The 27989-nt window shown below is 37.1% G+C and overlaps 1 protein-coding gene across 1 annotated transcript; it reads left to right on the forward strand.

The window, feature by feature from the left end:
- The first annotated feature begins 32 nt into the window (after positions 1-32).
- On the forward strand, positions 33-26747 carry ATG3 (autophagy related 3). The gene is made up of 12 exons (XM_010719615.4): positions 33-205; positions 3672-3713; positions 7103-7152; positions 8352-8422; positions 10097-10204; positions 12685-12734; positions 14396-14477; positions 14961-14995; positions 15719-15874; positions 16508-16635; positions 23351-23419; positions 24786-26747. The coding sequence occupies exons 1-12, from the start codon at positions 134-136 to the stop codon at positions 24865-24867; spliced, it is 945 nt and encodes a 314-aa protein (XP_010717917.1). The 5' UTR covers positions 33-133; the 3' UTR covers positions 24868-26747.
- The last annotated feature ends 1242 nt before the right edge of the window (positions 26748-27989 follow it).

A 27989-nucleotide genomic window follows, 5' to 3' on the forward strand; every position in this document is an offset into this window, starting at 1 on the left:
GCATACATACGCACGTGACGTGCATGTGCGCGACGGGGAGGACGGCGGGTCACGTGGCCGGGGTAGGGGGCGGGGCTGCCGGTGCCGCCGTGACCGTTGGCTGCGGCGATCGTTCCCGTGGCCCTGCGGCGGCATGCAGAACGTCATCAACACGGTGAAGGGGAAGGCCCTGGAGGTGGCCGAGTACCTCACTCCCGTCCTCAAGGTGCCGGCCTGCGCGGAGATCCCAACGTGCTCCCTTGCTAGGCGTTCTGGGAGGGGGGAAGGGTGGCCGAAGTGGCCGCCTTCTCTGTGAAGGCCGCGCTGACGTCCCGGGGGTCGCGAGGGCACCGCCCCGCCTTTGCGAATTGGCTCCAAAGGAGGGAGCGGGCAGCTGCCTGCTTCTGTGGGGTTGAGCTGCGCTTTGCGTCCCGTCAGGGCTGGAGCATCCCCTTGGGAGGGGGAGGAGGGTGGCAGGCCTCGGGAGGCTGCGGGTTGCTGGAGGAACGGCTTGTCTGCTATCATCGATTTGTGCTGAAGTGGCTGAACTTCGTCTGTGTGAGCAGGGATGGAAGCCAAGTGTGCTTGTGCAGTGGTAGGCTTGAACATGGTTTCAGGGATGGGTTGCAATTGGTCTTTTGGGTAGGAGTGCAGCTTTCTCAGCTGACAGAAAGAAACAAACTCGTCACGTCTCCATTATGCGTGTAGATATAAAGCTGTGTAGCATGGCTGACTGTATCAGCGTTGCTAAATAAATGGAAGCATCTGCACAATATAACAGCAAACAGTAGAAATTCTTTATGGTTTCTCCTCTAATAATGTGCTTATAATGGTGTACAACACATCTATTCCTGCTTGTTTAGGTAGGTAGGAAGTGATTTTTTAATTTTTTCTCCATTTCTCAGTAATATATTCTATCTTCAGTTTACAACTATTTTCCTCTTCAAAACTTGACTTTGTATGGAAATATTTAACTTCTCAGTGGTTCTCTCACTACTGACTTTCAGACTTTTTCCATGTTTTTATTAAAATACATAGGTCACTCTAAAAGTAATGCCTCCTATTTATTTCTGTGGAAACTACAATGACAGATGTAATGAGTACAATAACACTATTTGACAGAGAAAATACTCGGCTACAAATCATGATTTCTCAACATAGGCACCAGCATTAGCTGTGCGTTTTTGCCAGCAATGAAAAAGAGCCTGCATGCCACTCATCAAAATCTGCATCATTGGAGATGACCAGCTGTTGCCACTGCTGAAACACACCATTCACCACCTCACCGTGTCCACATCTGCTGTTTGGTCTCTAGAAATGCTCAGCAAGCGTCGATGAATGTCAGTCAGTGGCAGCCATTTTTTCTGCGTGGAGGAATTCAGTGGGGCATCTTTGTTTCATCCACACTCCTAGGTCAGACACCATTTTATCATACTTCCCCTCTGCTGCCACCTGTCACATGGCAACCAAATGTAATGGAATATTGGTGGGAAGGTTCAACCCCTACTGCCATATCACCTATATCTGCCTCTGACATTGTAGACCAACTTAATAAAATAGGAGGCTTTACTTCTGGAGCAACCCTTGTATGTCTGCTGTAATTGTCTACGACAGCAAGCTCTCTGGCTATAGTTTTGCTGCGTGAGCTTCTACATGACTTGTGCTGTGCAACCTGGATCCTTGGGGAGAAGTCGGTGATATGCAATTATGAATTGAACTTGTCCTTTTAAAGCAAATAACATGCTCCTGCCTGGATAGTGCGTCTCTGTAGGTTTCACCACCAGTGCTACCCATCTGCTGCTGTGAAGTTGTGTGGAAATGTGGCTTGTAGTATGGCTGTTGCACAACTAGTATTTTATTATGTGAATAGCGGAGGAGTTTTTGTGCTCAAATGTGCTGGGGGGGTGTGGAACTTCTCATGAGTGGGAAGTGATGATAACATGTATGTATTCCCTTTATAAGGGGATTTAAGCAAGTACTCTGATTTCTTGACTTCAGAAGTTAACTTCAGCTACTGTGTCTCGTGCTAGGCTTGCATACCGCAGGATGCACATAGATTAAAAAATGAACTATTTACTCTCTGGGAACAGAGAGTGGTTATTTTACATTTTTCCTAATGTAATTCCAGAAGTACGAGCTTGTTCTTGTTGCATAACGTGTATGGATAATTTTGAGGTTAAATAGTAAGTAGAGTGTAATGAGATGTTGCATAATATGTTATTAGGAATTCTCAATTTTTATAGTAATCCAAATTGCTAAATTGGTTCTTTAGGGGTTTTTTTTTTATTTTTGTTAACTGCATATAGCAGTGCATATAGTGATGTTTGCTCAACAACCAGTTTGTTTATCAATCATTCACTTAAATGTCTCTTCTTTAGAGACATAATGGGAGAGAAAGGAATCAGGTATTCATGAATACCTCCCCTGCCCAGGGAGGTGGTGAAGTCGCGTCCCTGGCAGTGTTCAATAGGCATCTGGATGAGGAGCTATGAGATATGGTTTAGTAGCTTGTGGTAGCAATGGTGATGAGAGGATGGTTGGACTGGGTGATCTTGTAGGTCCTTTCCAACCTTGTGATTTTATGATTCTATGAGATAGGTGAGCTTGTTCCCTTTTATATAGCACAGTTAGTGTGCACCAGGGTCAAGCATCAAGAAGAACTAAGTTAAGCAGCAGCTGGTTTTCTTTAACGCTTTCCTAGCGACTGAACCTGCTGAAGTTGTAGCCAAACGTAAAATCCTTTGTGTTTGCTGCTTTTAGTCTTGATGGAAAGAATCATGGACTCTTCAGGGCAAGAAGTTAGGTAGTAATTGATGACTTGAAAAGTGAGCTATGCCATCACTGAAATTTATATTCTTTCAAAAGTTGTTGTTAAATAGCTGAAAAACTGTAGATTTCCTTGAGGCTTTTCTGAATGAAAAACCGTAAATGAATCATAAACAGAATGCTCTCTCTCCAAATTTGATTACGCTGAAAATGTAGCCTTAAACTTCATAGATGTTGTCTTTAATGCAAAAGTTCTTAATTTTTCTATGCAAAACTAAATCACGTGGCTGTTTGCCATCTGCTGTAATCATAACTGGTTCTATGGTGTGTACAATGAAGGCATCAAAACAAAATAGGTACAAAAAAAGCCAGTAACAGAGTCATTGCAGCTTTCTTATCACAGGTAAAAGTTGGTGCAGACCTTCATTTCATGACCTTTCATACCTAGAAACCCTCATACTGATGCGTTACACTGTCATTCAGTGTTTTAAACAGTCTCAAAATTGTTATTTTAAAGATCATTATTTCCAGCTGCTTTTCTGTGTCTAACTGGTAAATGTAATACAGAGTGTAAGGTGTCTTCTTTTTCTTGTTTTCTTTTTATTATTATTTTTATAATATATTTATTATTATTGACATAACTGACTCTATCAAATGCAAAAAAGAATAAATTAAAAACCACTACCAAAAAAACTACTTTGTAATCTTATCGTGAACTTTATTCCCCTCCCCCCCACACCCTAAGTCTGCTACAAAGTAATTTTATCAGGCCTTATGTTATAGGATATGGAGGTATCAGCATAAGCAGAGGCTGCCTCCAAGCTGCTTTGCAGATCTATGTGGACAGCAGATATTTTTGTCACCAGTAAAGTGAGTATGTTGATTTGCCAGCCAAGCTCAAAATCTCTACCTTTTCTTTATTGCAGGAGTCCAAATTTAAAGAAACTGGAGTCATTACACCTGAAGAAGTAAGTATTTAGAACCTTTGAAATACATTTGAAAAGCGTGAAAGTACTGATAATTTTTACTCAGAGTGACTGTGTTCATCTCAAACAGTTTACTTCTTTGTCAGTTAAGTATTCCTTCTTGAAACAATTTCCACTATGTGAAAGCTCTAAATGGCCTTCTTACCCTACCTACTCTGGTGAAGTAGATCAGCATCAGAATTCTTCTTGTGATCTGAATGTGGGATGTCTTTTTATGTGTTATTTCCTAAAACACTAGTAAGAAAGTTTTTGCTGGATCAACAGCTCCATTTGTCTTGGGGATTAACAGGAATATGTTTATTTCAATGGCTTTTTCCATAAATATTTCATGAGGTAAATTATATTACTGCATCTTGCTTCCCTCACTTTTGGTTCCTTCCAAGACTATGGCTAAATCATATATGCTTGCCCACATTAAGCATTCAATGCTTTTATGCTTTTATTTTTCTCTTTTTTTTTTTTTTCCCCCCTCTGTAGGCTGCTTCATGCTGCCAAGCAATTGCAATTTTTAAAGAAGAAAAAAAAAGAATTTTTCTAGAATAATAAAAACACTGAATATGCAGTGCTGTTTGGGCTCCCTGGGTATGCTTCTTCTCACATTAAAATGCTACTGTTCTGAAAATACGTTGTCCTTACTGAACAGTGTTAGGTAGAATGAAAGAAAAATGTGATGACTTACAAATGCGAAGATGAAATTGAACCAACTGCAGGTAGTATGGGCAGGAGTGTTTTTCCAGATGTTGGTAGCTAATATTTTTCTGCTGTTATGAGACATGCAAGCGTTTGTGCTCTCTGTCATCCAGAAAAGTAGTACTCAGAAGAACAGGCTTAGTAACAAAGTTTTCTGCTGTATTGATAACAATGCATGCATGTATGCATACTAATATATTTATTTTCTCTATACAAAACAAGTATAACTTTACAAAGAAAGTGTGAATGAATGTACTAGTGCCTAATCCCCTCTTGATCTGAAGGAGGGAACTCTGTAGTAGAACTGAAAGAAGATAGTTTCTGTAGTGGCAAGAACCACTCTACAGCTACATTAAGCTGTTTGCAGTATTTATGAGTCAGTAAAATAATGCAAATAATATGTATTATCTGTGTAAACACAGATACTGATAGGATGAAGAAATTGAATCCTTCAAAGCTGTACTCAAAAGAAGTGGTTATCTAGCAAGACAAATTGTTTTCTTAAACTTGAGTAGGACTGAAGTGTGGATCTGCTTATTGTCTCTTTGACAGCCTTTTCTACTCACTGATGGTTTTGTTCTTTATAGGATAATGATTGCTAAAGAGTTTAAGTCACCTGTGATGATGGTAGGATGTTATCTTTGAATGAGTTTGGGTTTCCCGAGTAACGAATTTCAATTTAACTTGTTTTTCCTGCATCATGGTCTCAGATACTCACCACTGTGGTAAACTTTGTGAGGAGGGACATGACTTAGCTGACATGGTGGGGATAAGTTGGGGTTGGACTGGATGATCTTATCGGTCTTTTCCAACCTTAATGGTTCTAAGATCTTGTGGCTTGTCTGTGAAGATGCATCTATTAGCAATATTCAAGGCTAGGCTGGGTGAGGTTCTGAGCAGTCTAGTCTGGTGGGAGGTGTCCCTGTCTGTAGCAGTGGGGTTAGAACTGAGTGGTCTTAGACATCCCTTCCAACCCAAACCATTCTGTAATAACATAATGATGACTAATCAAATTCAACATTAGTACTCTTTTTTGGGATCTGTGTAATTGATTTAATTTTAGCAAGTTCTTGCCTGTCAGGTGTTCTTGTTAATTAATCATATCATAAAGATAGCCCTTTAAATTTCATATGTGAGCATGGGCAAATCTTTAAAATCATTCTGTTCAAGAGTAGAAGTAAGATGTTGTCCTAAAATTGTTCTCTTGTCACTTTTGTGTTACTGGTTAAGGTACGATAGCAGTAGCACAGTAGAAATAGGAATTGAAACCACCTGATATAATTATGCAGTTCAAGCTGAAGAAAAATGGAAGTGAAATTTAGAGATTATTTTAGGTTTTTGCATTACAAGACCTGCAAAGAACGCTTTGAATTTTTTCATTTTAAATAATGTCTTTTAACAGTGGAGCTGCAAGCACTGTTCCAGTTCCCTTGACAGAGAATTTTAGATGATTCTGGAGTTGCATGTGGTATTTATTATCACACAAAGCCTAATGCATGTTTTGTTTTGTTTTGTTTTTTTAATTTTCCCTGTGTGTTGGAAGGGATTACAGTTTTCCTTAAATTGAAAATTTCACTTCAGCTAGAGGCTTCTATTGGAGAATGGTTGAAATGGTTTGCTTTTGCAGAGATCAGATCTGCTAACTTACATGCAGTACGTGTTCTGGTATTTTCCACTGTGTGCTGAGCCTTTGCATTGGAAGGCACAATGAGAAAATGGCTGATGCTTATGCTACAAACCTGCTGTGTCATCCCGAAACACCTTGTGGGCAGCTTAGAAATTTATTGTTGTAAATTGGCATTCTAAGAGAAGAAAACAACTGTAGCATTAGGTGTGTACCTTCTTTTCAAATTGAACTAGTGCATGGATCACAGAAATCATTGTTCTTAAATGCAGATTTCCTTTTCAGTTTGTGCAGGAAAACTAGGCCCAGTGGGTTAGAATATGCTGGGTACATTTTGAGTTGGTACAGTTTTTGCATGGTGAAATAGCTGTTATCTTTGATACTAAGAAAAAGTAGAGTGAAGATTTTTAACAGTTATTTCTTTGGAACAAAGTTCTACATAATTTTTTTCAGTTTACTAAATGCGTGGTTATCCATATCTAGTAAATGCCAGTGGTGAAATATGGTGGTTGGTTCTCACTTCCTGAAGCATACTGTTAACTCCTCTGTTGCAGTTCTCTCACTAATTCAATGAAGTAGTGACAGTCTCACTTGTGTTCTTGCTGCAAAATTGCTGTGAACACTAGAAGAGAATTAAACTTTTTTTTTTTTTTGGTAGCTGAAACTCAAATATACATAAAGTTTTTACTGGGTTGATTTTGGATGGAAAGCTTGAGTTCAGTTATTCATCTCATATTAATCTCTTCAGTGTCTTTGTAAAACATGAAGAGTAGCAAATAAAAATAATTTATTCTTCGCAAAATCAATGATGTAACTTGGATTAGGAAACAATGGTTAGTATGCATTTCCTTCAGATGAAGTTGATTTAGTTTTGTAAGTCATTTTATGATTAGCTGAAAAATAGTTTAAAGAAAGCATCAAACTAAGTATAAACAGATTAACTTTGTATTAAGTGTCAGAGGAATATACAACTGAAATATAAATAGTATTGCAGGAATTGCACGTTGCTTTCTTAGGCTGTATTTAACAGTTCTTTAATTTTTTCTTGCCTTGACAGTTTGTCGCAGCTGGCGATCACTTAGTTCACCACTGTCCTACTTGGCAATGGTAAGTAAACACAAGAGAATCACACAAAGTTAGCAGCCTACCTATGCTTTGATGCGTTTCCATTGGATACAACTGTACAATTGTCTCATTTCAGAATAGTACTCTGACTCTTGCAATAGAGTCTACTCTATCTCTATGATGAAGTTATATGAACTTTAAGTCAAACAGGACTTTTTTATTGTTCTTTCTAGCAATGGGGGAAATAAGGGTTTGTTTGTGTTTTTTTGTTGTTGTTATTGTTCTCCAAAGGCTGTGGTGGAAATAAACTTGTACATACCATGCATGCTTTCAGTATTTAGCTGCAGTAGCAGTGTCTCTTCCCAAGTTTATCTTTCATGATTAAAAAAAAGCAAAGGCCGTGTTCAAACAGAACTGCTAAGAACAAGTTGTAATTGGCATGTTTTAAGCAAGAGTTTGGTTAAATATTTTCAAGTTTACCCACACCAGGTTGCTTTGTGCTGTGCTTGTTCTGGGAAATCCCTTGTTATTCTCACATAGTGGGGGGTGCAAGTAAGGTACTTTCTTACATTTTATTAGTATCTTGCATTATAAAACAAATCATTCTGTGCAGTTGATATAGTGGACCATGAACAGATAAAGAATTGTTATACTTGAATCAGTTTCTTGCCTTTTTTACTGTCTTCAGAAAAAATAAGATGTTGAATCATGTCTGTGCATAAGCTTTATGCACATAGTTTGCAGCAGACTATTTAATAGATTAGAAGACTTTTATTCCAAACAAAAAGCAAGGAAGGTAAAGGAAAGTGCTCTGAATAATGTGAGCTTAGCAAAATTATTGAAGTTCTGGTTACTATGAAGAGGTTTTCTAACTTCCATTTCTTTTTCTGAAGTTGCTTTCTAGAGATGCTTGGTACTATATTATCACTGATTCTAGTGTGTTTCTTATAGATTAGATTGTTTTGTCAACCCATCTTTGCTTGGTTACCTCAAAGTGAAGGTGGTTATTGAAGCAGAAAATATTTGTAATCCAAGACTTGATAGTTTAGGAATGGCCAACTTTTTTTGATCCCATACAGATATCGAAGTCTCTATATAACCAAGGGCAAAGTCATAGCAAACAAATTCTATTAAAAGTTCAAAAGGAGTACATAAAATACTCTTGATGTAGATTGAAAATAGGGTTCTTTTGCTGCGCATCATCAAATTCCCAACCTTTTTCTGTGCACTTTGTTTTGCAGGGCTTCAGGAGAAGAGCTAAAAGTCAAGGCTTATCTGCCAACAGACAAACAATTTTTGGTAACTAAAAATGGTAAGGCTGAAGTTTAAATATAAGTGTGTTTAGGACTGATAGCATGGTTGATTGTGCTGTCAACTCTACTCATTGCCTGTATTGACAAATGAAGCACATTTTGTCCTTGTAATATTAGAAGTTTTTCCTGCACATCTAAAATCTTTTCCTTTTATCTGTTATTACCAGGACTTTATACCAGCAATGCAATTTCTTTTGATGAAGTAAAAATGAAGCTTAAATGACATACATAAATCTCTTTGTCTATCTTTTTTTTTTTTTTTTTTTTTACACCCTTCAGATCATAATTGGTTTTTAAAAAGAAATATGTTTATTTTACTCCTCCTTTTGGAAATTGTGGGTTATTGAAGTTCCCAGAATTGTCATATCAAGACTTCTAGTTGGAATGCATAACTGATGTCACTGTTCCTTTCAATAATGATTATATAAAATACACTTTTGAATCCAGTTTTCATCACATTCACAGTTGTGTGTATGTATAATACTTGTGATGACTAACTTTTTAATAAAATGCAGGAGAGACCTGTACATTATTGTACATTGGCACTACCATGGTAGAATTGTTTTCTTGAGAGATTTTGTATTAAAATGTAATTAGAAGTACCGGCAATACTATGAAGATCCCCAAAAGTTTTTTACCTGCAGGAAGTTGTATTTCATGCTTTGATGTCACTTGCAAGCTTTTGAAGTCTTGCAGAGAACTATAGGGAGCTATCATATGAAGATGTTAGTGCTAGTGTTGGACAGACTTGATAGCTGAATGGCCAGGTGATCTACTTTGTTTATCTTTTTCTACTCCTTCCAGGGTACCACATTGCTGTGAGCTTCCTAGGCCACGTTTTAAAGCAGTGTGTTTGTGCTGTTTCTACTGGTCTATGCATTGGCCAGGCACCTGAGTAGAAGTTGTGGGCTAAGGATGAAGCCAAATGCCACTCTACAGGCTTCATCTTGGAAGTCTTTGGAGAAAGGTTTTCACTGTGACTTTCAAGCCCTCTTCTCTCTTTCTGAAAATTAACATTTTTGTTGTACTGCTTGTTTATGCAATTGGAAAGAGTCTGCTTTGTCTTAACTGGATCCACATTTTCTGTGACTGTTTTCTGAAAATTATATTTAAATCTGTACTTAAATGGCAATATAATACATATGACTGAAGTTACTTTAATTAACAAATTAATTTTAGCCTCTTCCAAACTTGTAGACGTTAATTAGCATGATAAATTAGGTATGTTTAACAGTAAATATCTGACACAAACTTTAAAAGAATTCTAGAGACAAATCAGCTCAGTAAAACTGATGATAATATAGGCAACGTTGTACTTGACCTAGAAATAGCTTAGCGTTTAGTGATAGTTTGGTTGTTAGCAAATTAATAGGTAGCATAAAGACACATGAGAAGTTAATTGCTTTCTGGTACTCGTAAGTTTGGGTGAAAGTTCTAATTGTTAGAAGAAGAATGAACTTGCAGCAACTCAAACAAGTGATGTGCTGTAGTGAGATAAAACACCGCTTACAGCTCATCAACATAATTAATTTCATTTGAAATATGTATCTAGGATTCCGTAAATAAAGATATGAGCTAACTATATTTCAGAAGACCTTGTAGAAAAATTTCTTACATCAATCTGATTTTGTATAAGAATGGCTGCAGTCATCTTGTTTTGCAATTTTTTGCAGTACCGTGCTACAAAAGGTGCAAGCAGATGGAGTACTCAGATGAGCAGGAAGCAATTATAGAAGAAGATGATGGTGATGGGGGATGGGTAGACACCTTTCACAATGCAGGTATTCAAAGTCTTGCTTCAAACTTCGCATTTGGTAATCAATAAGATTATCAGTTTCCACTATTAGAAAGTAAAATCTTTCTCATGCAGTTGACTGTGTATTAGTATCTAATCTGGAAGAAAGTATGTTACTGTACCAGAAACCCATGTGCTTTGTGTATGACCGCTTGTATGACATGTTTAACTGTATGCCTGTATGTCTGAAATAGGCTGCTTTTCAGAAATGCCAACGGTATTTTAGTTATTTTGGTATTCTCTTAGAAAAGTTCTAGGAAGTTACTGGGAGGGGGGGAAGCTAAGAGCTGTGTACTGGCTCATTCTTTAGCAAGGAGATCTTCTCTTAAAGAGAACAGAATCACAGAATCACAGAATTGTAGGGGTTGGAAGGGACCTCTAGAGATCATCGAGACCAACCCCCCAACTGGTTTAAAATATATTTCAAGAACGTACTAATTTTTACTTTTAGTCAGATTGCATGTGAAGGATTTTGAGATCTAAGTGATGCAAAGAGACTTAATGATTGTAGTATTTCCCATTTTGTTAATTGGCTGGTTTGAGTTAAAAAGGGGAACAATTAGAAAACAGCTCTTAGTATCTGATGTCATTTGAGGAGTTAAAAATATTGTTAAATAAGATGATCACTGTGAAAGATGATCCTTTTTTATTTTTAATGAGCTTGTGTCTATAAAATTATTGCTTACATGGATCTGTCTCATTATCAGGCTTGTTCAGCCTGGAGAAGAGAGGGTTGGAGAGCGACCTCATTGCAGCCTCCCAGTATCTAAAGGGAACCTACAAACAGGAGGGGAGCCTACTCTTTACAAGGGTAGATAATGGCAGGACAAGGGGAAATGGTTTTAAGTTGAGGGAGGAGAGATTTAGGTTGGATATCAGGGGGAAGTTCTTTCCCAGCAGAGTGATGAGGTGCTGGAACAGGCTGCCCAGAGAGACTGTGGATGCCCCGTCCCTGGAGGTATTCAAGGCCAGACTGGATGGAGCCCTGGCCAACCTGGTCTAGTATTAAATGTGGAGGTTGGTGGCCCTGCCTGTGGCAAGGACTTGGAGCTTGATGTTCCTTGAGGTCCCCTCCAAACCAAGCCATTCTGTGATTCTGTGATCCTGTCTAGCACAGCTTCTAGTAAACCACATTGTCCTTTTCTGAGAAATGGCAGTTTTATTAGTTTTAATCAATTTCTTCATGAGCTGTAATGAGTTAATTAAATTCAGTCTTTCAATTACATTGTCTTCTACTGCCTCCAAAGCTGGAATATATTTCAGTCAGCTTTACTTTTTTCAGTGTAATTTCTTTTGCTGTATTCTGGCAAATCTTCTCTCATTAAATAATTTAGCCATACTGAGAGCAGGGATGCAAGAAGATGCTTTTACTTCTGTAAATGTGTGTTTTTGATCACTGGAAATTCTTCACTGTATTGCTCTTCATAATTGAACACCTTTCCCCAAAGAAATCATGTGAGCCGTAGCTTTGTCGTATTCTTGAATTAAGTATGCGTTCTCCTTCCCTGCTATGTCAAGTTTTGGATGTGTTTTTTTTTTTGTTTGTTTGTTGTTTGTTTGTTTTATTTAGGTGAGATTATTTGGGTTGACTAATTCGGTTTTTATGCTTTGCTAGTACAGCTATAAGACTTCTAATTAGATCTAGCTGGATCTCTGAAAACTCATAGGAGATAAAAATTTATTTCCTTTCATCTGTATTGATAGGTTTTATAACAGCACTTGTGGGTGGGGCAAAACTGTATGTAAACAATCACACTGCCACTATGTATTGTTTCTGAGCAGCATTCACCTGACATCCCTTTTCCCTAAACAATTAAGGTCCATTTTTGCATTTCTGCAGGACAGAGACTTGATTTCAAGTTCATTCATTCATGATATAACTTCTCACCTGAGCAGTTAAGAAGATTCATTTACTGTTTCAAAGCAGAATGATGTCGTGTATCCCAAAGAGCAGCAAATGAGTGCTATAATAAAACTGAGAATCAAATGGGGAGGCGTTGAAATGTTGATACTTTTGTGATTTGGGATGTTTTTTACTTCCACTTCTCAGCTGAAAGCATTGTGTGCTACCATGTTACGGCTTTGTTGTCTACACTTTGCCTTCAAGATGCTTCAAAACAACTAATGAAGCATGTCTTGCTTGTGACGCTGAGAGAATACCCATCCTGAATTCATTCTTTGTACCAATGATCCTTAAAATAAAAAATCCAAATTACTTTGCAGTTATTCCATCAACAAAATTTGTTTGCAGCATAAGAGCTGTGCTATCGCGCTGTACATTACCAGCATGGTTTGTTTATGGATGTCCAGCTCCAAGCATGCTGCCAACACCAAATAAACAGCCTTTCAAATATCTCGAATTATTGTGAGATGTAATATGCTGCTTTCTGAGATGCATCGTTTGTTGTAGTGTTCTGTAACAAAGAAGCAGGCTTCTTTAATGCAAACTTCTTGTTCAATTAACAGGTATAGCGGGTGCAACAGAAGCAGTTAAGGAGATCACTCTAGACTGTAAGGTACTTGCTTTGGAATTTTTTTTTGCTTTATTATTGGTCATAAAGGTAATAGAAATCTTACCTGCAGCAATCTAGTATTGCTTCTGAAAGTCTAGAATACTTTTTGTCACTAGATGTATTGCAGATATTCATTGACCTTCATAGCTTGTGATACTGATTTAAGCATGTGTATCTCTAGGTTACCATGTGTTTACCAGAGCGGTGTTCTTTTTAGGCTGTGTTTAACTAATGTGCTCTTGTGCCAAACTTCTACAAACTGAAAATGCACCTGGATTTACAGTGATAACTCCCCCTGTTTCTCAAGAAGCTGTTGTTTGGTGATCCAGTGTAAATATATATTTTTTTTGTGGAAAAATAATGCAGGAGTATGAAGTATTTATTCATAATCTTTAAACTTTATTTGCAGTAATGTTTAAACTCTTTAAGTCCTGTTTGATGGACTTATGCCCTCAGGTTCACTGACATACTAGCGCTGTTTAAATATCTTACAGAGTCATCAGTTTCTGTATGTTTCCAAAAAATCACTCGATAGCAGGATCCAAATCTCAAACTTAAGGCCTCATGAAACTGCGAACAGAAATTGAAATGGATATGTGTAATAGCTAATGTGCTTAAGAGATGGGGAGAATGTCACAAGGCGCAAAATGATTTTAATGAACACTCGAGTGGAGTTCTATTTGTGTCCTTTAAGAATGTGTGAAACCATCCAAGCATGAATCTTTTGATTCTGAAGATTAGATGGAAAGAGAACAGACAATTGTAAGCAACTCAAACTCTGTTGATGTGATTAACTGTGAAATTCATCCAAGTGAGACTGTACTGAACACTGTGAAAATACTGCTTTTTGACAACTCAGTTACGTAAAGGTAGAAAAAACACTCTTAAGAATCACCTAGAAGTGACTGGCGTTTCTACAAAATGTAATTGTAGAACTTTATTGGATGTGTAACTGCTATTGTGTTAAGGATTTCACTTCTATTTTGTACATAGAAAAAAAATCTTATTGTAGAGTACTTCATTCCTTGGATCACAGGGCCAATCCAGAATGACAAATCTTTTCCTGCTTATATACCATTTGCCAAAGTACTTGTTGACATAATTATGTACTGATTATGTTTTGTTTTGTTTTGTTTTCCTTATAATTAGAGCAGCTCCTAATTCTAATCATTGTTTTGAGTATTCTCTTGAAGTCTTCATGACATTGACATAAATTGAGGCCTCCCTCTCTGAATTTCTCTGGAATTGTCTATTGGATTCAAAGGTTATCCATAGGCACAAAAGTTGTTTGAGGGCTTGTTTGTGGCTTAGTTTATAGAAAGTCTTAATCTACATGTCTAGTTGTAGGCTTTCATTTGAGGCAAGTGGGTTGAAAATAAATTATGGCTGTGTAATACTGTGATTATTCTTTACATATAAATAGAATCATTCTGGACTACAAAGTCAAAAGAGAAATTTTTAGTGGATTTTTAAAGCAAATATTTGAGTTCAGTGTAGTCTTTGTTAGTATTGCAGATTATTTTATTTATTTATTTATTTATTGCATGCCTGCTTTGACTGGACCTAAGTACTTGAGATTTGCTGGGGCTACTAGGCTATGTAGATGCATCTTAAATGCAGCTGTCTTTAAAGCAGTGCTTTCAATTTTTATTTTTTATCTAAAGGATAATATAAAAATACCAGAGCGATCAGCATCCTGTGAAGATGATGACGAGGAAGATGAAGGAGAAGCTGCAGACATGGAAGGTATTTCCTTAATTGAATGGGATGTGCTTTGTTTTGGGCCTTTAGCTATAGTGGTACACTTTAGGAGAATACTACTTTATTTTTACAGAATGCATGCTAACAATAATCAGCAGGCAGATCTCCTTTATTATCTTTTGTATGGTCTTGTTGATGCATGTTTAATTTGTGTGATGAAATCTTAATGACTATTGACAGGCAAATAGGTTTGAGTACCAACACAGAAGCAAAGAAAAATTAGGAATTTAGCATAGTTTCATTCTTGCTACATAGCTGCACCTAATCTGTCAACTAAAAGCCACTTGTTTAAGGATTGTTTATCATGTACTTGTAGGCTTTGTCACATTTGTATTCAAAAGGCTTAGTCTGATTTGGGGGTTGGGAAATCTATGTGAGTAAAACATGTTTATATACATGTGACAATGAGAATGGGAAATATGACAACTAGCTGTGAACTGAACACAGAATTTTGGGTCTTCTTTTCAGAGTATGAAGAAAGTGGGCTATTGGAGACAGATGATGTGAGTGAACTGTTCCGTCTTGTCTGTTATAATGCTTATCACCAGTATGAGCACAAGCAAAGTAAAAATAAGGATGACAAGTGACTCACATAAGGTTATTAGGAGCAGTGGTATTCCTGAGCTTGGTTTCCTATGGATTTATCTCCTTCCTGACTACCTTAACTCTTAGGTCCTTAGAAATTTTGATCACAGTAATTTTGCTTTCTTTGCTGTTTTGCTTTGCTCTGCTTACATACTATGCTCAATTCACATGGATTATAAAGTGTAGTGGTTGCTCTAAAACTTGTATGTAGTGGATGGAGTGGCTTATTGGTTCAGTTAATTACATGCACACTCCAGAATCTAATGAGGGAAGACAGGGCATCATTATTTGGAGGCACTCTTCTGAGGTTTTCATGAAACCTGCATAATCTGAGACCTCCCTTGTGAATTTCACCGGGATTGTCTTTTTTACTTAAAAGTTCTTGGTGGAAGAAGGGAAAAGGGTGGGACAAAATAGTTGCACCTTTTCTTGAGAAATCGTGTCTTTAAAAAAAAAAAAAATGGAGAGAAATTTGTATTCCTCCTTTGAAGATTGAAAACAAAACCTAAAAGCCTGTGTTTCTTAATGTTCACTGAAGAACATTTATTTTGATCTGCAGCCCTACCTAGCTGCATAGGATGGGACAAGAGGGAATACAAACAAGACTATACTAATGTTGTCATTTTCACCTTGAAAACCAGGCAACACTTGACACAAGACAGATTGTAGAAGTTAACAAAGCTAAAGTTGATGTTGGAGGGGAAGATGCTATTCTACAGACTAGAACTTATGACCTCTACATCACTTACGACAAGTATTACCAAACTCCAAGGCTCTGGTTATTTGGATATGATGAGGTACAGCAATGTTTCTTTGTTTGTTTGTTTTCCCACTTCTGTGAAATAAGATCATGTCAGATAACAAGACTACTTTGTTATTACTTTCTAAATCACAGTGCAAATTCAAAGAAATGGTGAGGAAGGATTGCAGACAGGGCTTTTAGGGTTGCAGGACACAAAAATTATTTCACTGAAAAATTGTACTTGATAACTAAACATATTTGGAAAAAGGGGGATTGTGCACTATTATTTTTTAAGTTATTGCTCTACAGAGCTAAGAGAAATAATCCCTGTCAATTCAGACAACTAAACAGATGTGTTTTTGTGATAAAAAGATTAGATAAATCACATCCCTTTTACTAGCTAAGTTTCTTGAATCAAAATTGATGAGGCTTATGACTCAAGTACCTAGATGGGAACCAGGGCCTTGGTTATCATATGTAGAATTTACCATTCACCTCATATACTAAAAGCAAGTTTTATATAGTACTGTTTCTCAACACTGTATGAATTTTAACACGATCTGTATTTTTAGAACTGTTGTACTTGTGACTTATGGTACTACATACGTTCGTGATGCTAGAATTACTAAGAAGCAGTAAAAAAGATTATTTTTTAGTAATGTTTTTGATGTTCCTTTTTTCTTTGTAGCAACGGCAGCCTTTAACAGTAGAGCATATGTATGAAGACATTAGTCAAGATCATGTCAAGAAAACTGTGACCATTGAAAACCATCCTCACCTTCCTCCACCTCCCATGTGCTCAGTTCATCCATGCAGGTAAGTGTTTCTAGTGTGATGTGGGATGTGGACATAAGGCACTTTGCTGTTCTTGTTAAGGTTTTGATTCAGGTTTTTTGGACTTATTTCCACACTTGGCTGCCACAATGGTCTCTTAGCTTCTGAAGGAATATAAAATACAGCTAATAGTTTTGCTCTGAGGTCATTCCACTGCTCACTGCTGCAAACATATTATGCAGTTAGAGTTCTCTTTTCGTGCTTAACTTGCTTTTCCTCCACTTTCCCAGAAACTCCAGAAGATGGCAGACTACTAGAACTCTATAAAGCAAGTTCTGTGCTTTCATTTGCTGTTTTTAGGGAAGTATAATATATAGTTTGAGAGCAGAAAAATGTTATTTCAATGTGAAAGAACTCTCTTTCATTACTGCCTTCTCCCCAAGATGTCCATTAAACTGCTAAGTACAGGTCCTGTAATTGTCACGCTGAAATACTATTTTGCACTTATGTTTAAAAAAATATATTGTTTTCAGGATCTTTTCTGTTGCATCTCCACATTTCTCATCCAATATGCAAGTAATCTGTAGTTAGACTAGCTGCATGGATATTTTTTCTAACGTGTTTTTGAAGATGCCTTTTATCTTAGATGTAGAGTGATTCTTCAGCTTCTTGGTATTATCGAGATCTTGGAGATGTGAGTTTGGGCTTTCTCTCTCTCTTTTTTTTTTTTTTTTCCCATTAAAAAATAAAAAGGAAAAACATCCCATATCATGTACACGCTTACTATGCAAAAAAAATAGAAATTATGATTGTTCCTTTCACTCACATAAGTTTCTTTGTGCTTGAAGAAACAATTCTGGATCCTGTGTCACTAGCTGAGATGCGAAGTAATTAGCATGTCACTGACAAGCTTGTGGTAACTTCTGCAGATTCTTATTTCTAGCTTAGGCATTCTTTACTAATTTATATATATATATATATATTTTATATATATATATATAAAATAATTTACTTAGGATTAGTTTTGGGAAGGGTGTACCATTCTTTATAGAGAATGGAAGCTTTGCACTGGTGGATGGCTCCTCTTGATCTTATGAGGTTGTATATCCATGTATTTTGTAAATCTGTATCTTGTCTTCCAGGTTTTGGTTCTTTAACCACTGCCTTGCAATAGTCTCTGCTTTTAACAAGTACTCAAGCTTATGCCTGCGCAATATTAAGCAGGGAAAACATTTTACTAGTGGAAAATAACTTTCTGCCCAGTTTAGCTGATGTAGAGAAATTTTAAGTCATGAACTTCATTGTTGGTCTTTAAATGACCAGGTTTAAGTCTATAAAGACCTATCTAGACAAGCCTTGGTACTCAAGAGTAGTATAGGAAGCAGATACAACTTAGATAATGTTAGAAAAAGAATAGAGACTAGAACAGGAAACATTAAGTTTCTACTTTTAATCTGTGGGATGACCCATATTTTGAATACTGCAGTACAGATGTTGTTATCCGTTCTGTAGTCTTTGAGATGAAGGAAGAGGTACGCATAGGGTTTCAGGAATAGCTGCAGTTATGAAGCTTCTTCCAAATAAGAAATGATTTGAATGATTTGGGACCCTTCAGCTAGCAAAAGACAGCTGAAGAATGAGTTCTGATTTCAGTGACTTCTATCATGAAAGCCACAGAGGGACAATAGCCAGTAGGTGTTTATTTTTATTTTTTCCCCCAGTAGTAAAGTGTGTATTATTGAATGGAACTCACTACTGGCATGTTGAAAGCCAGAAAAAAGGAGTAAACCTAAATATTAAAGTTGTTTAGGAAGTTAATGGAAGAAAAGTTGTTAGGAGTTGTCAAGTGTGGTTACTGTTTCTGAATTAGGAAGTCTCTGGTCTGTGTATTGCTGGAGACTTGAAAAAATTGAGGGTAGCATTACTAAGTGCGTGCTCAGGCCTCTTATTTGAGCATGTTCTATGAGTTTGTGAGATAATGAGGAGAATGAAAAAGACTTTTTGCTGTAAGAAGGATTCGGGAAGAAAATAGTATATGCTGTTCTCTACTTTTGATGGTCCATCAGGTGGGATGAATGTAGGAAGGTTTAGCAGACTGAGTGGGAAGGCAATTAACAAAAGCAAAGAAGAAAACATTCCTGATGTGGCTCAATTTAGTGGATGCTGAAAGACCTGCTAATAAAGAGATGTGAGGAAGCCTCTCATGGATGCATGTTGGAGGACACTCTCAAAAGAAACAAAGATGACAAGATATTTGGGCATGACAACCCTTGCTGACTACTTAAAGCTGTGGGGTATATACCGGGCTGTGACTACAATGTATCCTGTTTAATTTTGCAGACTTCTTCGTAGAATAAGAACCAATTTCTTATTAGCCTATAAATTTGGATTGACATTTTTTCACAGAGGAGAACTGTGAGTGCATGTGTTCTTCCTCTGAAATGAGTAAAGTTTCTGTGACTTTGTTACATAATTCACATCTAACCCTCAGAAAAACATGCTTGTATCGTGAAACTTGTTGCAATTAGTCTTTTAAGAACAAAAAAGGAAGATTGATATTGTAGTGAGATCAGTTTGTCAGTAGTCTTAAATGTAGAGGAAGCTCTGTAACCTTCTCCAAAACATGACAAGGTGATCTAATTGACTGGCAACTGCTTGACATTGTGTAAGTTAGAAGGTTTTGTCCTGAGAATGTAAAGAAAGTGACTGATAGAGTATATCTAAAATGGTGGTTTTAAATGGAATTCTATGCGACTGTGACCAATGTTACAAAGGCCTTGGTTAAATCAGGTTGCCTCATGCTGCTTGATTCTTAAAGCATTAAATATGTTCTCTTGCTGTATGAGACAAGCTATTCCATCTCCTTAATTTAATAAGGCTTATAGGCTAAGATGGTCTGGACTTCTGAGATTTTATTTATTTATTTATTTTAAACTGTCAAAAATGTTTTGCTGTTAACTTAGTGTTTTTCTAGCTCTGCAGTTGTTGCTTCCCTACACATTACATATATTGTGTAATGTAGGATTCTTGCGTGGTCTTAAACTCACTTGGCTTTTCTTGCAGTGCGTATGTCCTTTTGTCCTGCGTCAGAGAACAGGAAGAAATGGATGGTGGCGTGAGGGAGACTGCCACTTCTTAAAGATTGCTTCTATTTTAAGTAGTTAGTTGAAAGCGTTCATCTTGCAGCTCTTCTGGAAGTTGCATTCCTTATCAGCATTTTTATGATACCAGCAGGAACTCAATTCAACTTCCTCATTAATTGCTGGAAACTGGTTTAACCACAGTTCTCACTATTTATGTGGGTTTTATGAATGATAATTCGATAGCAAATTAGTTAACTACTAAACACATTTACAATTTTGAATTACGTATACTTATTCCAAGATCATATTTTCCTCTCTTTCAGAATGAATAATAATAGGCTTTTGAAATCTTTAACCTTACGTAGTGTAAGCTATCAGCAGGGAAGTGATTGTAAGGCTCAGGATAAGTGAATTGTAGAGTTTATGGTCAACTGTCAAGATTATGCAGGCTTGTACTAAAAATGGCACCTGTGTGCTTTTTTTCCCTCTACTGCCTTTGTGTGAGAAGTTACAGACACTGAGTCATATTCATGGATAGTTTTTTCTTGAAAATACACTGTCCTACAGAGTCTTAAATTCAGCTCTTTGTTCTAGAAGCTTATAGTTGTCCACTACACTGAAAGTCCTGAAGAAGGCCTTTTACTGTTTTGAACTGTGAATAACTGATCATTTCTGGTATTGCTGTTGTGTGGTTTGTGGGTTGTGTTTTCCCCCAATAGGTCAGGATAGTTTTCATTGTATACATTTACTTTCCAGTGTTGTAATTTTCCCTTTCAGCTGATACTGAGAAAATGTCAGTATGTCAACTGTGCTGAGTTCCATTGTTAGGTTGATTTTATTTATTTATTTACTTCTGAAAGATTTTAGTTACTTCCAAGGGGAAATGGGCATAAACTGGAGCATAAAAAGTTCCACACAGTAAGAATGACAGAGCACTGTAATGGGCAGCCCAGGTTGTGCAGTCTCCTTCTCTGGCAATATTCAAGACCTGTCTGGATGCCAACCTGTGCAACCTGCTGTAAGGGGGCCAACTTTGGCAGGAGAATTGGTCTTGGTGATCTCTGGAGGTCCCTTCCAACCCCTACAGTTTTGTGATTCTCTTCAAAAGCAAAAACTTCTAACAAAGTAAAAACTTATGAGATTGTAATCAAAGAAATTGGCTTCTCTCAATTTATTTATGAACTTAACTCTATATGTATCTGTCTCAACTTCTTTTCAATATGAACAACAGTATTTTTTACTTAGAATATGAATGTTAACTCATATTACTTGAAGCACATCAAGAGTTGGTAATATACCAATAAGTAAATTAGGAGGTTTTAGTAGATGTTTCAAATGTTTGATCTACTGATCTACTTGTTAGCTCAAGTGACATACAAACAGGCCTGAAACAAACATCAGCGAACACAGAGCATTTACAGTTACCTTGGGTTAAGGCAATCAGTTATTTCGGGGGAACTAATATTCAGAAGTAAAGTAATAATAATAATCTTTGAGATTTCTAAATAGGGGCTTTCAAATTACACTTCTCCCAAAGTTATCTTGCTTCTTTTATTTTTAGGATACATATTCTTCCTGTTGTCTTCTCAAAATTTTCTTGGAAACCAACTTTTGAAAGCTTTTAAGTCACAAAGTTTCTCACAGATAACTGTAAGACTGTAAGAACCATTATGTGGCTGTTAGAGAATTCCAGTTATCTTTTACTAGTCCTTAGAAAACTGGAAAGAACAAATCTCATTAAGATGTATGTACAGGCTGAGGGAGCTGGACTTGTTCAGCCTGGAGAAAAGAAGGCTGCGGGGTGACCTCATTGCAGCATTTCAGTACCTAAAGGGAGCCTACAAACAGGAGGGGAATCACTCTTTGGAAGGGTTGATAACTGCAGGACCAGGGGAAATGGTTTTAAGTTGAGGCAGGGAAGATTTAGGTTGGATGTCAGGGAGAAGTTCTTTACTGTGAGAGTGGTGAGGTGCTGGAACAGGCTGCCCAGAGAGGTGGTGGATGCCCCGTCCCTGGTGGTGTTCAAGGCCAGACTGGATGGGGCCCTGGCCAACCTGGTCTAGTATTAAATGTGGAGGTTGGTGGCCCTGCCTGTGGCAGGGGGTTTGGAGATCCATGATCTTTGAGGTCCCTTCCACCTAGGCTATTCTGTGATTCTGTATGATGGTGAGCCAGTATCCTGTAAAAGACTTAAAATAGCTGTGTGGTGACTTGTACTCTGTGCAACTACAAAAAATAACTCGCCATTAACAGATGAGAGGATGAAACTTAAGTTGTAACAGAGGCCACTTGCCTACAAAGAATCACCTGGCCTAGGTACCTGTGTGAGCATAAGTTCTGCAGTGGCATCATGAGGATCCAGAATTGGAATCAACTGTGACGATTAGTTGGTTTCTAAGGACCAACAGCACAGTAAATGACAAATGCTGACCTTTATTATTTCCCAGACTTACACGTTCCTGTTTACAAAGTGTCTTGGTAACTTTACAACAACTTCCTTCCTTATGTTTGCAGTCACTGTCAGCATGAGTAACTTTAGAGATAATTACTGAATGCCAGTATTAGTCAGTTATTTAGGCTGTTTTGATTTGCATAATAATGTCAAAAGATGTTTAGTAAGTTATTCAGACTGTGCTTACCACTCTTTCTGGTTCTTACAAACGCAGTTTGTTTCAGGATGAGTACTTTAAACTGCTACTGTTGGCTAACTTGTACTGTTAGATGGTTGGGCATACATAACACCATGTGGTGTTTCTGGTCAGGACTGCCTACAGAATCAGGAATTTAAAGCTGATGGATAGGTGAAAGTGACAACCTGTGAGTCTGAGTTAATAAGTTATAACTAAAACTTCAATTGACCGTACAGTATTTTCCTCCTCTGAGTTGGTATGTTCTTCATTCCTTAGTTTATGAAATAGAAGAGCTATCTTGAACACAAGACCATTATTCCTGAATTGTAGCTGATCATTAAAATATTTATAGCATTCCCTGTTGTAGGTATTTAAAACTAGATCAGACAAGGTCCTGAGCAATCAGTTCTAGCTTACTGTTCTTCTTGCAGGAAAGGCTGGACTTGGCAATACTAGGCAATGACCAGAAACTTTTCTAACCTCAGATAGTTTGTGATTCCGTTTTATATTCTTATAAAAGGTGTTTTATGTAGGTTTGGCTTACCCTGCATTTCCAAGTAGACTATGAGTTATATATTTGATATTTCTTAAGCACACTGAAACTCACGAGAGGCAGCTGAAAATGCTGCAGTTGATTTCTAGGTCACCTTCAGAGATCATCTGTGGACTTCTGCTGGTTTGCTGCTTCTAGTGAGGATTACCCTCTAGAGACTTTCCTGATGACTTTGTCATTTTACAATTAACAATTGCACAAGCAGCAAGGAAAATGTACTGTCTTGCATTATGCCACTCAGTCTACACTGTAGCATAGAACGTTTTTTTTTCTCTGTGAATGTAGGAGGCTGGCAAATGTTATATTCATCACTTCAATATTAACGTTTCAGTCATCGTTGGGACTTTTCTGTTGATAAACTGCAAGTTTCGTCTTGCCGCTGTAGAGCCAAACATCCAAAACTTTTTAATTTGCACCTAATATGATTTTATTGAGATGAAGAAGTTATTTTTTATTTAAAATGTTTTCACTGTTTCTAATCTGTATTTCAGGCATGCGGAAGTGATGAAGAAAATAATAGAGACTGTTGCAGAAGGTGGAGGAGAACTTGGAGTTCACATGTATCCTTTTTCATTACTGCATGCTATTTATAAGGATTTCTTTCAGTGTAGAAAGCTGTTACTTAAGGGTTCCTAAACTAGAATTCAATGGTGTGTGAAAGCAATAAACCACTGTTTGTGGTAGTACTTAATTAGAGTTCTGAGATGAGCTCCTTTTGTGTAAATGAACACTGCTACTCTGCTGGAGAGTTGGGAGGGCAGGTTAGGAACCAGAATGGAGAACAAGTAGTATCGAAGGGACAAGACTGAATGTTTGCATCTCAGTTAAGGAGGTAGCTATGAGTATGCAATTGAGATCCTAGTGAGGGAGGATGTATGAAGAAGATAAGGCAGGAGTTGCATAGACTTTGGCCGGAGCTGGTATATTTTTAAGTGAAGGTTGAGAATCCATGCTTTGATAGTACCACATAGTAAAGACTTGGAAATATTAGATGTACTACTTTTGTATTAGATTTGGCTCTGAGATTGATTTTAGTGATTTATTTTAGTTTCTGTTTCACTATCTGCTTCAGTCACAAGTGGACAGACACCTCAGTTTACAATTGTCCAGTATACGCAACATTACAAATTTGGGACCAACAACCATTTGAAGGTGTATCATACAGGGAAGACTAAGAAAATCTCCTATTCAAAGGCAAGCTTCTGAGCTTAGCAAAGCTAATTTCTCCTTCCCTTATCAACAGCAAGGATCACTTCCAAAGGGTGTTTCAGAACAGCAGTTTACTTCTTTTTCTGAGCGACTGAAACTGAGAATTTTCAGTTTAAGTTCTTTACAGAGAGAGTGGTGAGGTGCTGGAACAGGCTGCACAGAGAGGCTGTGGATGCCCCATCCCTGGAGGTGTTCAAGGCTATGTTGGATGGGGCCCTGGGCAGCCTGATCTAGTATTAAATGGGAAGGTTGGTGGCCCTGCATGTGACAGGAAGGTTGGAAATTCGTGATCCTTGAGGTCCCTTCCAACCCTGGCCATTCTGTGATTCTGTGAGAAGAAGCCTGTTTTCCCTGCAGCTGCAGGAAGGTAGCTAGGAATTAGCCTTGCTAGGTTCAGTTCAGCTTGGCATTTGTTAATAACAAATGTTAAGTTGGTAAATGGCATTACATGTTTTTGTGTGATATTTGTTAGAGTTATGGAAAGTAATTTCAGGTTCCTTGCTTTATCTTAAAAAAGTAAGACTTCTATGTTTGGGCAAGCACCAGATGTTATTACTAGAGATCTGTTGTATTAGTTTCCCAGTCTCTAACTGTATAATTTCTAAGTGCTATTTTCCTATTAGCAAGAAGAACAGTTGAACGAAATATTGTATCTGACTTCTAGTTTGCTTTATGGGATTTCCAGTTTTTACAACTCTTCCTTAACAAGAAATTCAGGTACCTTCTTATTTTCTTGAAATTTGTACAGGCAGTCATTCCAACAATAGAATATGACTACACAAGGCACTTTACAATGTAACTAAGATAAAAGATCCTCTATCAAGTCTTTTTTTTTTTAAATAACCCATCCATGTGACATACATTATACACAATTTCTGTAATTAACCTTTTATCAAGCTGATAGATTAAAATAAAATGTTCCATTACCAGCCTTTTTAATAAAGTTTTTGTGTGTAATAAATAAATCACTTTCATTCCTGTATACATACTGCAATAAGAAGTGGAATTTTTTTGTTCATAATTCTTTCAAAATGATTTCAACAGAAGACTGTTTTTCCTCCATACTGGAAGTTAGTCTACTTTACTAGTAGAATCCTTATGCTTTTGGCTTCGTTGCTAAGATGATTCTCAAAAATGTGATTCATTTATTTTTCTCTGATTTAAATTCACGTGAAAGCTAAGGGGTTTTTTGTTTGTTCTCTTGCTTTTTGTTTGTTTGTTTTCCTCTAGTTGTGAACGATTTCATTTGCTCTAACTGTAGGGAGATTTTAAACCTGAAAGAAATTGAGAATCTTTTAGGAAAACTTAACTGCATCTTAAACTAAAGTAGTTCTAAATTAGCATGCTTTGAAAACTAATTTATATTCACACTTGAACAAGGTTAGCATTTTGAGATGGAATGTTTAGGGAGAGAAATAATATTAGTGTGTAGTCTGTTCATCTTGTAATAAAGGCAAGAACAGTCGTGTTGAAAAAATCCCAGATTGAATGTGGAGGGATAAAATCACTGTGTTAGACTAAAGTTCAGTCTTGTAACTTGTCTTGACCTAGGCTATACTAACTGGTAGCTTAATAGCATGGTTTCCATTTTGAGGGTAACTGTACCTGGTATTGTTTGTGAAGTCACATATCACAGACACATTCAGGTTTTGGCAGCCACTTTCTTCAATGTACAACGTTAGTTTTTCCATTGATGGAGATGGGAAGAAAGGATTGTTAAGTGTATGTCATAGGTTCACTTAAATCTGTGTAGCTATTGCAACATCGTCTCCCAAACATCACCCTGCAAGAGAATCTGAAGTTGGATATCTGTGGCTGTCTGAATTTACTGTTGAAGAAGAAGGCTGGCATAAGGGAACCCTTTCTTGGCTGTCCTCTGTACCATGCTCTTACCTGAGAGTCCATAACCAATTATTTCTTCTGTATTTAAATTAACTTTCCTCTTTTGATATCCATCTTCACTTCCTTCTTGGACAGAATTTAAGCAATGTCTGCGTAAGTGAACAGTAATGCTGGCTGAAACATGATAAAAACCACACCCACTGAGTCATGCAGTAAGATTTCTTTATCGGATTCATTTCAAAGATGTTTTGGATTTTTTGGTAGCGGGTGAAATTGTTCTTCACCCAGTGAATAGATTTCTTTTTATTTTTTTAATAAGGAGGGGATCAAAGAGATACTATGATTTAGAATTAGCCATCATTGATACACGATTTTGGAGTTTCTGTTTATTTGCTCTGCCAAAATGTTCTAGTTTAGGAAGGTAAATTAGTTTTTCACTGGGTTCCAATATGTTGAGATATGTTACGATATTCTTCTTAGACTGTTGGTGAAAGTAAGTGGCATGATTTAAACTATTGAAGGCTTTTTTATCTGACCATTTCAGATAAACAGGGGGCAACAGCACTGAAGCCAGCTAGCCAATGGCTTCCATCAGCACCATGATATTAAAACATCTTATTGAATTTGTAGCACTAATATACTCTGAGTACAATAAAACCCATCCCACACATGAAAATAAGCAGATACTTGGTGACTAGCATGTATGATGCTCTATTTGGGTGCGTATCAGAGTGGCTGTACCTGACCTGAAAAGCTGATGTGTGTGTTTCCAGCAGTTACATTGTACGTTTATATTTTTTCTTTGGCACTAGTATTAAAAATTCCTTTTTAAGTGAAGATTGCTGTTGTAGGATCTGCTATAAATTTAAGCAAGTACAATAACTTCAGTAGCTTTTAGCATATCCTACGTGATCTGAATTTTTCTTCTACGTTAAAAAAGTTCCTGAGAAGTTCTGCTTTTCTGGAGTGCTTTTTCTGCTGCATATTTTATAGTTTCTATGGCTTTTTACTAGATCACTGTGTATCAGTCTTAACTTTTCTGAGTACATCCTCATTTACAGGTACTGCAGTGGAAACCCGGGTAAAATTCTGATTCCATTGAATCTGAAGTTGTGGAGTTTTTTTTGTTTTTGTTTTTTTTTTACTATAGAAAATGAGTTTTGATGAAAAGGGGCTAATCTTAGTGATACTAAGTGAAACATGAAAAAAACATTTATTTATTTAGAATTTGAAAGTTCAATTCATCTGTTCCTTGTAGGTGTGGGAAAGTGCAGCTGGTTTAGCCAGCTTGGTAACAAACAACCTAATCAGTTGCTAGAAAACTAGAATGCCTTGAATGTCAATGGGTGTTATAAGTGTATACATATGCAGTTATTCTATAAGAAGTTCACTTTTTTGGAGTCCACTTTCAGCTCTATCAAAGGTTTGTGATTTAAAACTATTTTCAATCTTATGTCACCTGGTTAACACTGAATTTTGAGCACCTGTGTTCTTACTGTTTTTATTCTAAACAGAAAGAAAGCCAAGATGGAGATGCTGCTATGACTGACTTAGCATGAAGGCAGTTTGTACTGTTTAATGAATCAATTGTAAGACTGAACAAATAAAGAAATCCTAGTACAGAAGTCAAACAGAAACACAGGATACAGGAAGGACTGAGAGTAGGAACAAAATCCTTTGTGGAATCAGACTGAAACGTTTGGAGCAAAAATAAGTGTAAAAATTTTTGAATCTGACATTAGTAATGTCAATGGAAGGTAGTTTTTCTTCCTTAATATGAACATTTTTCAGACCAAAAGGCAATAGTGTCAAATATGTTAAATATTTTTGTTCTCCATTTTTGCTCTCCTATAGTGTGTATGACCACAGATGTGATGTGGTCATATAAGAGCTGCACAGAATGTGTTCTTATGTGTGTGCTGCCATCAAATACAAAATGTGTAAGTTGTTCTCAGAAACAAAGGTGAAGAGTTTCTATATACTGTCCATTTTCACAGTATGCACATGTGGCTTTCAACATGGTACATCTGCTTCAAATTTTCTAAAATTAGTTGCTTTTTAACTTTTATTAGCTTTAGT

The sequence above is a fragment of the Meleagris gallopavo genome, chromosome 1 (genome assembly GCF_905368555.1).
Source record: "Meleagris gallopavo chromosome 1, MGAL_WU_HG_1.1, whole genome shotgun sequence".
Taxonomy (NCBI): domain Eukaryota; kingdom Metazoa; phylum Chordata; class Aves; order Galliformes; family Phasianidae; genus Meleagris; species Meleagris gallopavo.